The sequence below is a fragment of the Carassius auratus genome, chromosome 7 (genome assembly GCF_003368295.1).
Source record: "Carassius auratus strain Wakin chromosome 7, ASM336829v1, whole genome shotgun sequence".
NCBI lineage: Eukaryota > Metazoa > Chordata > Actinopteri > Cypriniformes > Cyprinidae > Carassius > Carassius auratus.
This window is the reverse complement of record NC_039249.1, coordinates 32,988,295-33,004,603: the sequence shown is the minus strand read 5'-3', so window position 1 is coordinate 33,004,603 and position 16,309 is coordinate 32,988,295. Positions and strand designations below refer to the sequence as shown.

The 16,309-nt window shown below is 38.8% G+C and overlaps 1 protein-coding gene across 45 annotated transcripts in view; it reads left to right on the top strand.

The window, feature by feature from the left end:
* The window catches only part of LOC113106534 (receptor-type tyrosine-protein phosphatase delta-like), a 339,617-nt gene that overhangs the window by 230,045 nt on the left and 93,263 nt on the right, over window positions 1-16,309 (top strand). For 28 of the 45 annotated variants that reach the window (XM_026268604.1, XM_026268603.1, XM_026268607.1 and 25 more), the window contains exons 9-10: window positions 11,717-11,862; window positions 14,848-14,989. In XM_026268604.1, coding sequence (XP_026124389.1) covers window positions 11,717-11,862; window positions 14,848-14,989 — 288 coding nt within the window. Of the gene's footprint in view, window positions 1-11,716; window positions 11,866-14,847; window positions 14,990-16,309 lie in introns of all 45 variants that reach the window. The other 17 variants (XM_026268559.1, XM_026268576.1, XM_026268573.1 and 14 more) reach the window with 1 other exon arrangement.

Here is a 16,309-nt window from a genome sequence, read left to right as displayed (position 1 = left end):
GAAGTATTAGGCTTGTCTTTGAAATATTGTTAAAGTACTGCTGAATGAATGCGCATTTAAGATCTGCTCAAATATAAGAGATTATATTTAATATATACACGACTAATAAAACATATTTATTTAACATAAAAACAATTTTTTGGCATTGTTGCAAAAGTCACCTTTTAAAAGTGTGCTTAAGCGTGTTTCACAGTAATGAATGTGTCTCTGTTAAAGTCACTTAAGTTATTCATTAATCTATATGTGACCCTGGACCACAAAACCAGTTCCAAGGGTATTTTTATTTTTATTCATTTATTTATGATTATTTTTATTTTTTATTGAGATTTATGGATCAGCTGAACAAATCATCTCTCCATTGATGTGTGGTTTGTGAGGAGGACAATATTTGTGTGAGATACAACTACCTGAAAATCTGGAATCTGAGGGAACAAAAAAAAACTAAATATTGAGAAAATCATCTTTAAAGTTGTTCAGATGAAGCTCTTAGCAATTAATATTATTAATCAAACATTAAGTTTTGGCATATTTAAAGTAGGGAATTTACTAAATATCTTCATGGAATATGATCTTAATATCCTAATGATTTTTGACATAAAAGAGAAAAATGTAATTTTGACCTATACAATTATTTCTTCTTTAATTATTTTTTACTCTTTCTACAAATATACCCCAGAGACTCAAGACATATATTAGACATATATTATCTGCAAGTGATGTTTTTTAGGAAAACAGATTTGAAGCACACTACAGGTGCAGAGAGGATGTTGAACACGTGTCACATGATCAGTGTGGCGTCTTCTTTCAGCGTCGGTCTTCTGCTTGTGATTGGGATCTTGAATTCGTTCGGTGTGTTGTTCTCCTCATTAGCGTGTGTGGTAATCTGACTGAAATGACGAGTCTGTCCGAGCTCAGTGTGTGTGTTCAGTGTGTGTGTTCAGTGCTCAGTGTGTGTGTTCAGTGCTCAGTGTGTGTCACGTGTGTCGTGGCGTTTAATTTTAGCGCGTCTGTAGGTTTTGCTGTGGTAGTTAAATCTTTTCAGCTCGTTTGCAGCTTCAGGCTTTAATTAGTGCTGCGTGGTTCTTGTGTGGATGGGAATATGACAGGAATAATCAGGAACCCTCACACTCACACACACACACACACACACACACAGGGAGTCTAGAGCTTCCCAAACCTCCTGATCGACCCACGGAGGTGATGGGAGGATGAAGTTCAATCTAATTGAATGTTGTGTTGTACACAGAAGTAGTGTGCTAACTCCAGGACCTCTCTGTTTAGAGCGTCTGAGGCGCTCGAGCTTCCCGTTCAGCGAGGGGTGGTCGATGTAGCCGCAGCTGAGTTACACTGGGCAAGCTTCGTCTCATAAAACACAAACTCTCTCTGTCTCTGAGACACACCTGGTCCTGTCTGAGGACATTTCAGTCCTGTCCCACGTAACCCTAAAAACTCTGGATTTACTAAATCATCGATTGATCCTCTGTCACTGAATCTCGTTCTCGTTCTCGAAGCCTGTGAAAGTGAGATACAGATACAGAAGCGTGTTGACCGTAGCGTAGCTCACGTGTACATCTTGATGAAGAGGTCAGGCTGACTCTCGAAACATGTTCTTATTTTAGCTTTTCATAACAACATGGCTTTTAAAACGAACACATTGTCAGGTTCAGATGACTTGAAGTTTCAGGATAAAACTTTGAAGTCAAGTTTATGAGATTTTTACTTAAAAAGAAAAAAAAAATTATAAATATAGATACAAATTCTACGCAAACTCTCTTGACTGGTATAAATGTATTTATTTATTTATTTTAATTTTGTTTATAAACAAACCACACAGCACGACCACATAGGGAATGAGCATTGGTTATTTTAAATTCCCAGTAATTATTAAATCATATTTGAGCTGCTTCACATTTGTGTAATAATCAGCAGAACTACCTTCAGTGTAACCATTCATTCAGGATCAGGACAAACACTGATCAATCTAAATTCATTTTATTTGAGTTCCTCGTATTCGTCACAGGTTTGCATGTCCTGTGGTCAGCGGTTGAAGTCAGAATAATGTGTGTGTTTTTCTTTCCGTTTTTGATTCACTTGGAAAATGTATAGGCTATAGTGAAATATAGTTATATGTTTCTTTTAAATCGCTATTTTAATAAACATTGGCTTCCTTATAACTACATAATATAGTCTAAATGAATTGTATACATACAAATATAATAATAATAATAATAACAACAACAACAATAATGAATTTTGTTAAGGAACTTTAGATTTAGCTGCAGTCCAAGGTTTTTGTTCACATTCACTTTATTGATCTCTAAAGTCTGCTTTCTAAATATAGTGAGATATAAAATATTTATGAATAGAAGAGAGAGAGAGAGAGAGAGAGAAAGAGGGCAGCGTTCGTGTTTGTCATGCCCACAAGCTTTGCACAGCGGCAGCTGTTTAGTGTCTGCTGTTTCACACACACACACACACACACACACACACACACACAGTGCGGCCATCACATTGATGACTTTGCAGTTAATGAAATTGAACTGATTTTGTCCCATTGCATTATGGGACTGTTCAACACACACACACACACACACACACACACACACACAGAGCAGAAGCAGTTTTTCCCCATTGCACGGCTCTTTTTGCCGACACTATCAGACATGAAGTAAGACAGCACTGGACGATTCTCAAGGGGGTGTCACCCAAATCTAGTAATTATCACCTGCATGCAAATGAATTGTCCACTCTGCTGCTATCTTATGAATATTTATGATATGAGTGCAGCTAACTAGTGTAGAACAGAGAGTGCAAATCAACAACTCTTGTAAGAGCACACACACACACACACACACACATCACTCTCTGGTTGCATATTTGTCCGATACAGTATTAAGTGTTTGTATAGAAATAACACGTGAGATATTTGGCATGTTAATGTGCTGAAATAAAGTTGAAGGAAATTCCTGTCAATTACTCGTCTTTCTAAACCTGACTGAGCAACTCTCTTCTGTGGAACAAAAGGACATATTTTAAATAATGTACTAGTTGCACTTTTCCATGGAATTATAATAAACGTGAACTGAAAGCCTTCAGAAAGCACCAGTCAATTATTTTCTCATGATCTCCCAAAGACAGTGGAAGTACATATCTTCAGTAAATAACGACTCACGCTTCCTCATGCAGCATTGTTGTGGAATATGGAGCACAATATGAATTCATAATTGATTTATATTGCTATTTTCATGCTTTTGCATCAGTTTGTAGCTTGAGAGACCTGGTTCCACATTCACTACAAGGAAAAGAGCAGCCATTACATTCTTCAAAACATTTCTGTTTGACTTCGACTGAAGACAGTCAGTCACACGCATTTATATCAACATGAGGGAGAATACATGATGACAGGATGCTTCTGGGTGAACTAAAGCTTCAACCGCCGCTGCTCGTTTAGCCGATAAACAACCACTAGGGGCTCGTACGTTCAACAAGCAAACCTCTCTGCAAAAATAAATGAAATAATAAAATAAAATAGAACATGGGATCAATAAGCCAAGGAGTGCAGCTCTTTCTTCTTCACAGAATGAGAGCAACTGCAATTTCACACTTCCTGAACTGCTGCCGCTCATTATGGGATTTAATTGGCTGAACTATTCTGCCCAGTCAGCCGTGACCGTTTGGGCGGAGCAGAAGGCATTTGCACTATTACGTCCCATCAAGGGGTCGTCATGACGATAGCTGAAAACACACACACACACACACACTCTGTTCATTCTCCATTTGTACCAAATCCAAGATGTATTGATCAAACAGTAATTAAATTGCCCTCTCTCCGTTTGATATAGATTTATAATCGCAGTGTAAATACTCTGATGACATTTGAGCATAGCGAACTCAATACCGCTCACGAAACACGATAATCACTGCACAAGACATTCTTCATCTGTGACATCACAATGAGAGATGGCCAGTAATGTGACTTGAGCATTTGAAGGTTTTTAAGTGGTTCAGTTTAGAGGCTCATTAATCATATTAAGGCACAGACCTCAGATGTCAGATGTTACCTGGTAAACACGATATCTGTAGAACGGCATCTAGATTTCCTAGAAGCTAAACTCTGATGACCCAAACAGTGTTGTTCCTCAAGTTAGAGCATCTGGCTCTGTCTCAGCTGCTGGACTGTTGGGTCTAGGTCTGGTGTAGGGGGTCTTATGGACTTTTCAATTAGTTGTGCCACAAGATAAAGCTGCTTGTTAGAACCACATGATGTTATATCACATTTGCATTCATGCATTTCCCATAGTAACGTAAAATGCCTTCAAGGTAAAATTCCGACAGTATGATTTTGAATTTTAATCAGACTATGCACAGCCTAGTTCCACACTAGTGCATTGACAATGCACAAAGGGGGTGCTCATGAGCTCCCTTCAGAATGATGAAATGACGAACGGGACTCCCTGCGGTCTCGAGCCCCCCCGACATTCATCAGGGAAGGCCACAACACCGCAAGTCCACTGTGATTTGAGGAGAGTTGATTCTTCAGACTAATGGGAACATATCTAGAGTTATGGAGTAGATTTTCCAACCCATGCGGTGGACGGCACATACACACACTCCCATCTGGCTGCCCTGACGAGTATGTGTGTGTGTGTGTGTGTCCCACTGTGCCACCTCACACAGTCACTTCCCCTTGCCATCTGTGAAACTCCTCTCAGCGAAACCAACGCCATTCTTCAGTGTGTGTGCGGAGACAGTGTTTTCCTCCATCCTTACGTTATACATGGGAAGAGGTTTGTGTGTCTAAACAGACAGGATGAGGCTCATCCATTTGGAGAAACAGGGGAGAGAAAGACAGGGAGAGAGAGAGAGACAGAGAGAGTGTCAGCATGATAAATGGCATAAATCTAACTGTGAAGACTGTAGGCTAAGGAAAAACGACAGAGCGAGAGAGAAAGAGAAAATGAGGGTAAGAATGAAATGGAAGCCAATTCTTCATCTCCTCTCTTTGTGTCCAGTGTTTTCTTTTTTTCTTTTGTGTGTGTGTGTGTGTGTGTTGTTCTTCCATCCCCATCAAGGGAAAGACAAACAGGCTTGGTCTAAGGGGGGGTGGCTGTGCTATGAGGAAGTATAAACTTGACGTGTTCCATTCAGGGGTGATCATGCCTATATGTTATTCCCCTTGTGCAGGCTTAGTGCTTCTGATGCAAGGTGAAGAATCTTAGGAGTGAAGTGCACATTAGTTGAACCCTACCAAAAAAAAAAAAAAAAAAAAAAAAAAAAATTCAAAGGGTCCTTCGATGCAGTTATTTTGAACACTTCTGTTTGGAATGGTTGTTTCCTGCTCAAAGTACCCTGGGAAGGTATGATCTTTGCCATTTGGAACACACTGACTGCAGCATCACACATTCATTTGTCTGTGTGTGCATATTTATTTCTGGCAAATTCTTTAATTTAACACACACTGCTGAGCACTTAACAAGGAGAAGGCCTATTCATGTCAGATGGGCTGTTATCATCGGACTATCCCGGCATTATTAAGCAGGTCACATGTTCAGTTCCAATGAAGTCTTGGGAACAAAAGACAAGTGAAATCATCAGCATTTCTTTCTCTCTCAGAGAGCAGGAATGAATAGACTGGAGAAAGGATAAATCAATAATTAATTATGTCTATTTCTAAAGCATCTATTCAGAGTTATCTGCATCCTGACCGAAGCACATTTTCCATTTAATGCAAAAAGAGTTAATTGGTGTTTGTTTTAAAAGGTGCAATTTTTACAACCAATTCAGCTTCTTAGGAAGACCCTGCTGTCTGTCACTGAGTAACATCAAATAACCATGGGGTACCTCAGGGTTCAGTTCTTGGCCCACTTTTGTTCTCCATTTACCAAACCTCACTGGGTGCAATCATAAAGGTGCACTGCTTGTCCTATCCATGCTGTGCAAGTGTTATTTCAGCTTTAAATTCCAGTTTATATATCTAACATAATCTTGGCCTGGAAGAAGGATCACTACCTTCTGCTTAACTTTGAAAATACAGAATTCCTTGTGTTTTCAGTCAGCCCATCAGTCAACATCAGTTTGGCTCAACATCTAAACTTTCTTGGCCATATCTCAGTGATGGTCTAGTCATGCAGTGTCATGCTCTGTATGATCAGAGCCAATACTGGGCTACTTCGGTGCTCTGTTGCTGCAATTAAGCCTCTACATACAGTATGATCCAGAACATGATGGTGTATCCAGTCTTCAACCAACCCAAGATGCCCTATGTCTCTCAAATCTTGATCTCAATCCACTAGCTAACAATAGCAGCCCACAACAAATTCAAGGCTCTGACAGTGGTGCCGAGGACCCTTGATCAGCACCCTGTCCTTCACGGATTTGTACCATTCTCTGCGGTCAGTGAGTGAGTGACGTCTGGTGGTTACTAGAACCTTCGAGTTTACTGTACCTCCTGAGACCTTTTAATGGTCACTGTCTGTCGCTGGATTTATATGCACACACATAGCAGCTAGTTCAAACTGTAATGTAATGGATTTAAATGGATCTGTTTGGAGAATAGAAACCAACTCCTAAGGAGGTCTAAATGATTAAAGGTGTTGCATTGCTCGTGAATGTAGGCATTTATTGATCAAATAAAATTTCAGACAAATGGGTTTAGTTGCATTTCCAGAAATCTACTTCAGAGTAATTTTCTCCCCTGGCTCTTTCCACACCCACAACTATCTGCCGAATACTCCATTAGAACATCCTGCAAAGTAATATACAGCTCCAAGTAACTTCAGGTGACTTGATGGAGTAACCAGGAGTGAGAGGTCATGATTAAATCTTAAAACCAGAGTCCCTCCCATTTACCAGCCTTGAGGTGAAAGGGTTCATGTTTGTTTAGTTTTTTCTGCAAGAGTATTGCACTTTGTTCCTGTCAACATACATACATGTTGCCCTTGATCCTGTAATCAGCTGTTGAGGTAAATATTAGTTAGGAGAAAGCTGGGTTTACTCTTGTGGAATAACCACAAACCATCACACACAAACGCTCAAGGCCAGGTCCTCAAGCTAAACACACACACACTGTCACAGAATTAAATATTAGGTTGTTCTGATATTGTCAGAGATGTTGATAATGTAAAGTTTCACAAGAAATCTGCTCTGACCCATACCTGCGTCATCTGCTTAAACATTTTCTACAAGGTGTTTTTGTTAGTGAACACCAACAAGTAAAGTTAGGAACACCGATGTCAGGCTGTAAACGTGGCCAGAGGCGTTTGTCAAACTTCGACACGAGCCGAGACCTGTGTGGGCTGTGAAGTGACAGCTACTGTTGCCAGGGGAACCAGGTGATGTCCGTGACCCGCAGCGTGACTCAGACTCCAGAATCTTTCTGTAAGAGGATCAGCTGTTTCATCAGGAGAAGAGAATGACGGAGAACATCAAATCATCAGACTCTTGCGTATGGAAATGTCTGTGTGTCTCCCTCTGGCCGCTGCGGGCCTCTTGGCCAAATGGAAATCCTTGAGGTCAGGAGCCGGGCCATTGTTGTCGGCCAGAATCTGGCGATAATGGATGTTGGTGAAGTCGCCCCATGAATCAAATCGCACGAGTAGATGATGTCGTTCCTATCGAAGGTCGTCATCTGGCGTTAAAACGCTGGTGCTCAGAGGAAAGATCATCGCTCAGGTCCCCCGAGCTGTCGCTCTCCAGAGATTCTCATTAGCTGATCGTCAGCCATATGGAGCTCACACACACACACACACACACACACTAGATGAGCTGCTGTAGAGGTCATCCTCATACACTGCCATCTTCATGTTCAAACATCTTCAAACACACACAGCTTTTGGTCCACGTCGCACTCTTCCGATCTCAGTCCATGGGTGCGAGTGATTTGGGAAAATGTAGTTGACTATTGGAACTTCCTCTGGTGTCTGTCTCTTGAAAACAGTGTTGTGTGTGTGTGTGTGTCAGGTGTGTGTGGTCCGGTCACCTCTAGCAGGGCAGATTTTATGTTGTTGTGGACGTTATAAAGTCACTGTGCTGTGAAAATGGTTTGAAACATTCTCACAGACCACCGTTAAATTAATGCGGTGTGAAAGGTCACGCTGCTCTCACACGCGTGTGTATGTGTGATAGAAGCGAATCCTGCAGTCTTTGGGAACACCTGGAAATCACAGCAACGCAGAAGAAGTATTGAAACAATTACATCACAATGATTGAATGCCATTGTATTAAATATTCAAATATCATAACAAGTAGCATTTATTTGAGGCCCTTTCCATCATCATCATCATCATCATCATCATCATTACTATTATTATTATTATTATTATTATTATTATTATTATTATTATTATTATTATTATTATTTTAAGAGTCAGAAACACATTTTTGCATGCTTAAATTCACAGTTTACAAAGTAGTTAAACGTAGCCTCACCCTAGTTATTTTGTATTGATGAAACATATCGAAACATGATGGAGGAAAGTGAATTTAATGAAGAGCACAGATCCACATACAGATCTGATGAATCACATTCATGTTTATGTGTTTCTTCAGTGAACAGGTTTTGGAGGTGTTTGCTGTGTGTTGTTCTGATGGCAGACGTGAGGTGTGTGTGTGTGTGTGTGTGTGACATCCGCGCCGGTCCTGATGCTGCGGTCATACTCAAGCATGTTTAGTGTGTCTGGGTCAAACAGCAGTGATGGGTGTCTGTGACCTGTCTGTTTAAAGTGTGAATGATCAAATGTGCTTTTGTGAATATCATTATTACAAACATTAGTGTCTGTTTGAAGTGGAGGCCAAAAATATTCATCCAGTAAAATGACAACAGTAAATGCCCAACAAACCCTGAATCTCAAGTAGATCAGTGACAGATAAAGGGGTTCATATGATTTTTATTTTAATATTTTTTTTTTTACATTTTATCTAATTGTATTTTTCATTAGATTATTTATTTTTACACTCTATAACTTCATAATAAAATACAGGAACAATAACTTTGACAGTGTTGAACAATTGAGCTGGATGAATGAATTTGACAATGTGTGTAAAATTGAGTTAAATGGCACACAAACAGACATCCGATGTTTAAATCTGCAGCTTCATGCGATCATAATATGATGTTAGATATCTAATAATTCTCACGATCACAGACAGGTTTGTTTTTGTGGTTTTGGGAGGGTAAGGTGTATTTAAGGTGCAGTGTTTGTGAGAGAGACTCGTTTGACAGACTTTAATCATGAAAGTTTCTCTGACAGAGAAAATGAACGAGTCAGTCGCTTCTGAAGAAGAAAAAAAGATACAAATATCTTCTGATGGACTGTTTCTGTGAAATGCCCAGATGATCTACTGCATCTTCACAGCAGAGCTCACTGCACGACACACACCGTATCCCACAATGCAGTGCACACCGCGTCCATCTCCAGTGTGATGAATGAAGCGGAAGTCATGCAGCATTGCAGGAGACTGCAGCACTGGTGTCTGAGACTGCAAACTTGGATTTTTTTTTTTTTTTTTTTTTGTTAATTATTTGTATTTTTTTTTTATAAAGGCAATTTTAATAGTAGTTTTATAAGGAAAATTACACTTTTCCCCCAAATCATGCAGCCCTACTGTGCATGTACATACTGTACATAGCGGGATACATAATTACCCATAATCCTCTTCAAGATGAGAAAACGAATGCCTTCACATTGGGGAAAAATAAAATGACTACAAAACTGAAAGTCAGTCTCACTAATATGGCCTTTTAGGACACTTTCTGTTGTCAGTTCAGTTCATTCTGAGGTGTCCAGGGATGAAACCGAGCCTGGAAACAGCAGCGCACACACACACACACACACACACGCGCGCGCGTGGTGCTGTTTCTCCGTGTTGGGGTGTGTTTGGAGCTGATGTGCAGCGTGAGCTCTTAAGCAGGATTTACTGTCGACCCAAACGCCATTAGAGCACATTCACTGACAGCCGCATCTTTGATGTGTTATTCAGCACGTGTTCAGATAGCTGTATGACAGCCGCACCAGATATGATTTTACATATTTACATGCTGAGAAACTGCTCTTTGAAGTACAGAGAGTGAGCGAGAGAGGCGGTGGGTGTTGGCAGCGACGCAGATATTTTGGACGGCTCAGTAAAATCCCTCTGGTGGCGGCGGTGACACCCCACTCACAGATCCAATTATAGACAGGGAACATGGGATACGTATGTCACATCCTGTATTAACGCCCGCCTCGAGCACGCACAGCTCTCTAACTAGGGAACGAGTGCTCATAGAGATGTGACACTGCTCTTATTGCTCACTAAAACCATTAAAACCAGTCTTGTTTAATGAAACAAAGTATAAATGTTAGATGAAACACTAAGCAAAAAATAGCAACTAAATGAAATTACTAAAACAAAAACTCATAAAACAAATTGATAAAAATGATGAAAGTGCATGTACTAAACTTATAATGCATGTACTTAAAATTAATATTAAACTAATATGAAATATTAATTAATTGTATAATCATAAATAAATAATACTAATAATGTTCTTTTCATCACCAAGGCTGCATTTGAACAAAAATACAGTAACATTTTTTAAATATTATATCAATTTAAAGTTTCTGTTTTCAATGTGAATATATGTTAAAATGTGATTTATTCTGCTGTATTTTCAGCATCATTCCTCCAGTCTTCAGTGTCACATGATCTTCAGAAATCAGTATAATATGATGATTAACTGCTCAAGAAACATTTCTGATTATTATCAATGTTTACAACAGTTGTGCTGCCCAATATTTCTGTAGAAACTATGATTCATTTTATTTTTCAGGTTTTACAAATGAATAAAAGATTCAGAAGAAAAGCATTTATTTGAAACATACATATCTTTTTAACATTCCAAATGTATTTACTGTGCCTTTTAATCAGTTTCTTGCATCCTCGATCAATTGAAAACTTCTTTAAATGAACAGTAGTGTCTGATTGCTCTCAAGATCCGCCTCCAGATTCATCTGATTGGTCAGTTGTTTTTACACTGTTCCTCTGCAGTGCGTCTGAAATATTGGACTATTTTTTACCTCAACCATCCGTCATGTGTCAGTCTCTGGCGTTTCTGTCATCTGAATGTGTTTGATTTTGATATCTAGTGTCTCTTACATCAGCAAGATAGAGTTGTTCTTATATAGCATTTAAATCATGCATTATGATGCTAATAATGTTACAGGACAGATATTTATTCTGCAGTTTTTACCTCATTTGGATCATGTTAATTTGGGACTCTGGGATTCATTACCATCTGCTCTATTAATGACGCCCTAATAAACAGCGCACAGATCATGATGTAAAACTCTTAAAATAAATGCTGTTTCTGATCTTGTGGCTCTGATGTGATCCTAACAAACACAAACTTCTGAGGAAATCAAACTGCTGTTTATAAGGTTTAGTGCGTTGGTAATGACAGCCGTGTTTGGCCCACTCATGCTTTGTTGGGAACAATAAATAAATGAGGGAAAAATTATCTGCAAAAAAAAAAAAAAAAAAACCTGAAGCTTGAGTTTTGAGGTTTGTTGTTCTGATATAAAACATTCACCAATTTGGTGTTTCTTGATTATGTTTTTAAATGCTTCAGTGTTCATAGGACTATCATCACTTCTTTGCTCTGTTCGTTTGATTGTGTTTCTTCTTTTGTGTAACTCTTCTCTGAATCAGTTGTGTAATCTTTCATCTTTCTGTCTTTCAGCGCCACCCAAGTTCTTACGAACCCCGAACGATCAGACGGGCGTTCAGGGCGGCGTCGCCTCCTTCATCTGCCAGGCTTCGGGCGACCCGCGGCCCAAGATCGTGTGGAACAAGAAGGGGAAGAGAGTGAGCAACCAGCGTTTTGAGGTATTAGGTCTATTGTTCTGATGTAAAATGCTCGACAAGTGAATGCTAACGACAGTCACGCCCATAATGTCAGCCACACCCACTCATTAGCATATCCTCCCACCCACTAACATGCATGACCACTCATGTCCTGCTGCTGGATTCACAAAAAATGGTTTTCGGCAAACAATAACGATATTAATAAAGTTAAAGTGAAGTTCCTAAATGCAGTTCTCCCTTAAGTTCTTTAAGTTTTTAAGAATACATGTGTTAGTATTTTTGGAAAAAACACACTTGCTTGACCGAAGTCCAGCACTCATCATCACATTTTTAATGTAAGTCAAAATAATTATTTTTACATGAGCCTGTCTTAAGATGGATCAGTCTGTTGCGTTTACCTTGTTTGTTAATTGTGCAACGTAACAGTTAAGTTGATACTACCTGATACATTAGTTAATCTTGTTTACGGATTTAAGACACAAGAAAAGAAAAGAAAAGAAAAGAAAAGTTTAAAGTTATTTTGTTTCAACTAGTTGCCAAAACAAAATTTCTCATAGTCATATTAAAAAAAAAAAAAAAAAATACCTTCAGTTAAAATAAGATCAAATAAAATCCCAATGATAGTAAAATGAGAATGCTTTTTTGTGAATCCTGCCACTGATCTCAGCAGCATGAGATCATAAGAATGACCTTCATTTAAAGAAATGATGGATCGGATGCGTTCATCAAACGTGTTTATATTTCTGAAATACTCTTGGTTTCTAGAAGTTGTTTTTGTTCTCGTGTTGAGCGTCTCAGTTGCTTCCCAGCGCATGTTCCACAGCTCAGTTCTGTTTGTTTATCTGTTTTTGGATCACCATCTCAGCCCAGCATGAAGAACCAACGCATCGCAGCAGAACACTGATAAGATTAGTAGTCATTTCTGCGTCATCTTGCCGCACAACCATCTTCATCTTCTGTTCGCTAATGCTTAGCGGCGGCTAATCTACAGACGATTATTGCCTGATATGGCACCTTTTCACCTGCAGAAACAGAATCTTATCAGCGTTCATCACATGCTACACAGCACTAACAGACACTAATATGCTAACCTTCGATCCGCCACCCAGCGTCTGCACCTTCACCCATGCAACTCATTACTAATATCAAGTTTAATCGTTCATTTAACGCTCAGTTTCTACTCGGCTTCGTTAGCCGGCTCATGTACACACAAGCACATGCGTGTGAGAACGTGGTCATACTCGCGTTTCTTTGCGTGAGAAGTGACAGTGAAAGAAAAGCTGCAGCGTATGACCACTGATGTATTTAAGTCTGTTAAACGGCGAACCTGTCCTGGTTGTTTCTGTCAGAAGTGAGTATACATCTCCCGGTTGCCAGCTACTAAACCTGTCTGTGAGCGTCCTGTGTCCCGTCCGTCTGGCGTCGAAGCTAATCGACTGTCTGCTGTCATTCTTTCTAATGGCGTTTGTGCCTGTGATGTCACATCACCATCCTCGTTTCATGTTTCATGCGATCCGCTTTAAGACTGGGCCAGACCAAGCCATCCCATTCTTAAAGCCACCAGGTTTATGGTGAAACATCTGGCTTAAGAATTAGCATCGCTTTCAGACATTCACTGAGCATTTTACACAAACCAAAGCCAGCTTCTTAAACGTGTGTGACTGATTTCTGCCCAATGCATTACAAGACAGAATATATAGAGACAGATGTGCTGAAGTATAGTCCATTTTTAAAATTGCACTTAAGTATACTTGGCTTATATGGTTTAATTGTTGTATACTTAAGTTATCATTTAGTATTCCAAGAACACTTGGTGTAGAATGGTGTATAAAGCTTTTCTGTACGTTTCCTTTACACATGCTGGTTCCTTTTACTCAACTTCAGCATATATTTTACAAGTTTAGAGTAAGTCAGCTTTGCGGTGGAAAATCTTAAAGTAAATAATAGATGGTGGAAATGAAACCCCACAACTGAACTTTATTTTGAAACTTCAACTGAACTTTATTTCAAGAATAAAAATCACCTAAAAGGGAGGCTAGTATTGTATTTAGAGAAATAAATAAAGAGTACATTTTAAATATGATGGAAAGCTCACTGAAAGATAGCGTACAATTATACTTGCTGCATAGGAAAGTGTTTGAAGTTTAAACCTATATAACTAACATGATATCTGTAATTTCCAGTTTAATTTCCTTGTAATTTCCAGTTTAGTTCAGTCCAGGGCCAGTTTAGTTCTGAAATGTGTTGCAGTACATTTAATTATAGAACTAGTGCATTGAAACTACTATACTTACTACATAGTAATGCAGTATGATTGTATAATAAGTATAAATGAACTTCACTTAAGTTAAAAAGTAATAAAAGTATAATAAAATAAAAGTAACTTGAAGCATACTTCTTTTTTTGAAAGGCTTGTTGTGTACATGCTACTTAGGACTAAATTGGCCTGCTTTTTGGTAAAGGTAAAGTTTTTATGCATATTTTAAGAGTAGCTAACAGTAGTAAACAACTAGTACACAACTGAGTAGACAACTAGTTTTGCGTTGCGTTGCATTGTTTTGTTTTATTTCATGAACTACAGTATACTACAACTCTACTTTTACTAGCTCTATAGTCCTAGCCCCCATTTTAGCTTACAAAAGTACAATTTTAAGTATAGTTTTAATATCACAAGTATAATTATATGCTGTATGTGAATATAACATCATGCTAGTATAATTTAAGTATACGAATTGGTCCCCAAATATATTGGTTGGAATTAAAATTAACTCCCATTTGCACTACCAAAGGATTTATGCTAATGATTTATGATGACCACTTAACCAGACTGTTTCTGTGTCCTGTGTTCATACTGTTGCGTCAGGGTGCGTAAATGAACGTCGTGCCAAGGTGTCCGTTGTCTGTCCAGAGCTATGTGTCAGGATGAAGTGTGTGTGAGAGCATGATTATCCGTCGACTGTGGGCAAAAAAAACTCGCGTAACATATCTTGTCTCTCGCACCTGTAGGTCATAGAGTTCGATGACGGATCAGGCTCCGTTCTGAGGATCCAGCCACTGCGGACGCCGCGCGATGAAGCCATTTACGAATGCGTGGCCTCCAACAGTGTTGGGGAGACGAGTGCCACAACACGACTCACTGTTTTACGTGGTAGGTTTCCGACCAGTATCACGCGCTAACCTTTGCTCTCTCATTGCCTTCCAGCCTTCACAGGTATGTTGGCTTTGTCTGTATCTTTCTTCAGTGTGTGTGTGTGTGTGTGTGTGTGTCGTTTGAGTGGTTGGCCAATGCAGAAAATGACTTTTGGATGGAGCCTGAAAAATGGAAAAGCTCCTTCAGCTCTCACTGACCTTGGAGCTTTTTAACGGGGTGATTAATATTCTAATTAGCAGACGGGCTTTCCCGCTCGCTAGCTTCTGCATCATCAATATAACTCTAATTTTATGCTACATTTACAACATTTCTTACAAAGTGGCCTTGCAATGCCTTGTTGAATGTGTCAGCGTTCATGTGGAGAAACCGGAGTGAAAATGCTCTCCTTTGCCAGTTTTTACTATTCGGACCCAACAAAAGGCTTTTACCTGACTTATCTTTTAATGAAATGATGAAATGAGGCTACTAAACAAAACAGACCTCTGGATGGCCTGAGAATGAATCTGCCAGACCTAAAATGGGAGAAATGTAAGAAAAGAATATGCTTTCCACTTCCAAACATTAGCATGGTTATTGGCAAAACATTTTGCCTCTGCTTTCTCTTATTTTCTCCCTCCTTCTCGCTCTTTTGTGGCCACATCTGTTGTTGGAGGGAGAGTATTGCTGTGTGCAGCTCAGGCCTGATAAAACCTGCAACACAATAGCAGTGTGGCGCTTAGAAAACACACACACACACACCTCAGCACAGCAGAACTCAATCGGGGAAGTCTGTCTGGACATGTTGCTCAGTTTATAATGCAGTCTGTACAGATGTGATGTTACAGGAGATACAGCATAATGCCATCTCTACACTTCAATTGATTACCTTATTTAAGATGTACAGTTAGCCCCCGTTATATTTAGACAATGTTATTAATTGAGATTGTGTCATAAAAGTGCTTTCAGTGATACATATATCAGTTTTATTTATTTATATATTTATAGCTACCGCTATAAACGTTAGCTATTATTTTCATAATTTAATTTAATTTTTTTCTTTTTTTTCAAATGATGTGCTTAAGTATTAAGTATAAGTATAGTTTTATAAATTATTTGATTAAAAAAAAAACATATATAGCTGTTAAACGTAATTAATAGTTTTTATTAATTTTAGTACATTAGCTTATTTTAGCTAGTTATCAAGGCAACATTTAAAATTTTCATTTAAATTGTATGACATTTTTATGAATTAGTTGTATTATTTTATTCAGGTTTGTCAGTAACCTGTTTAATTAGCTTTCTCCCAACAATAACAACAGTGATTAATTTTACTGAATA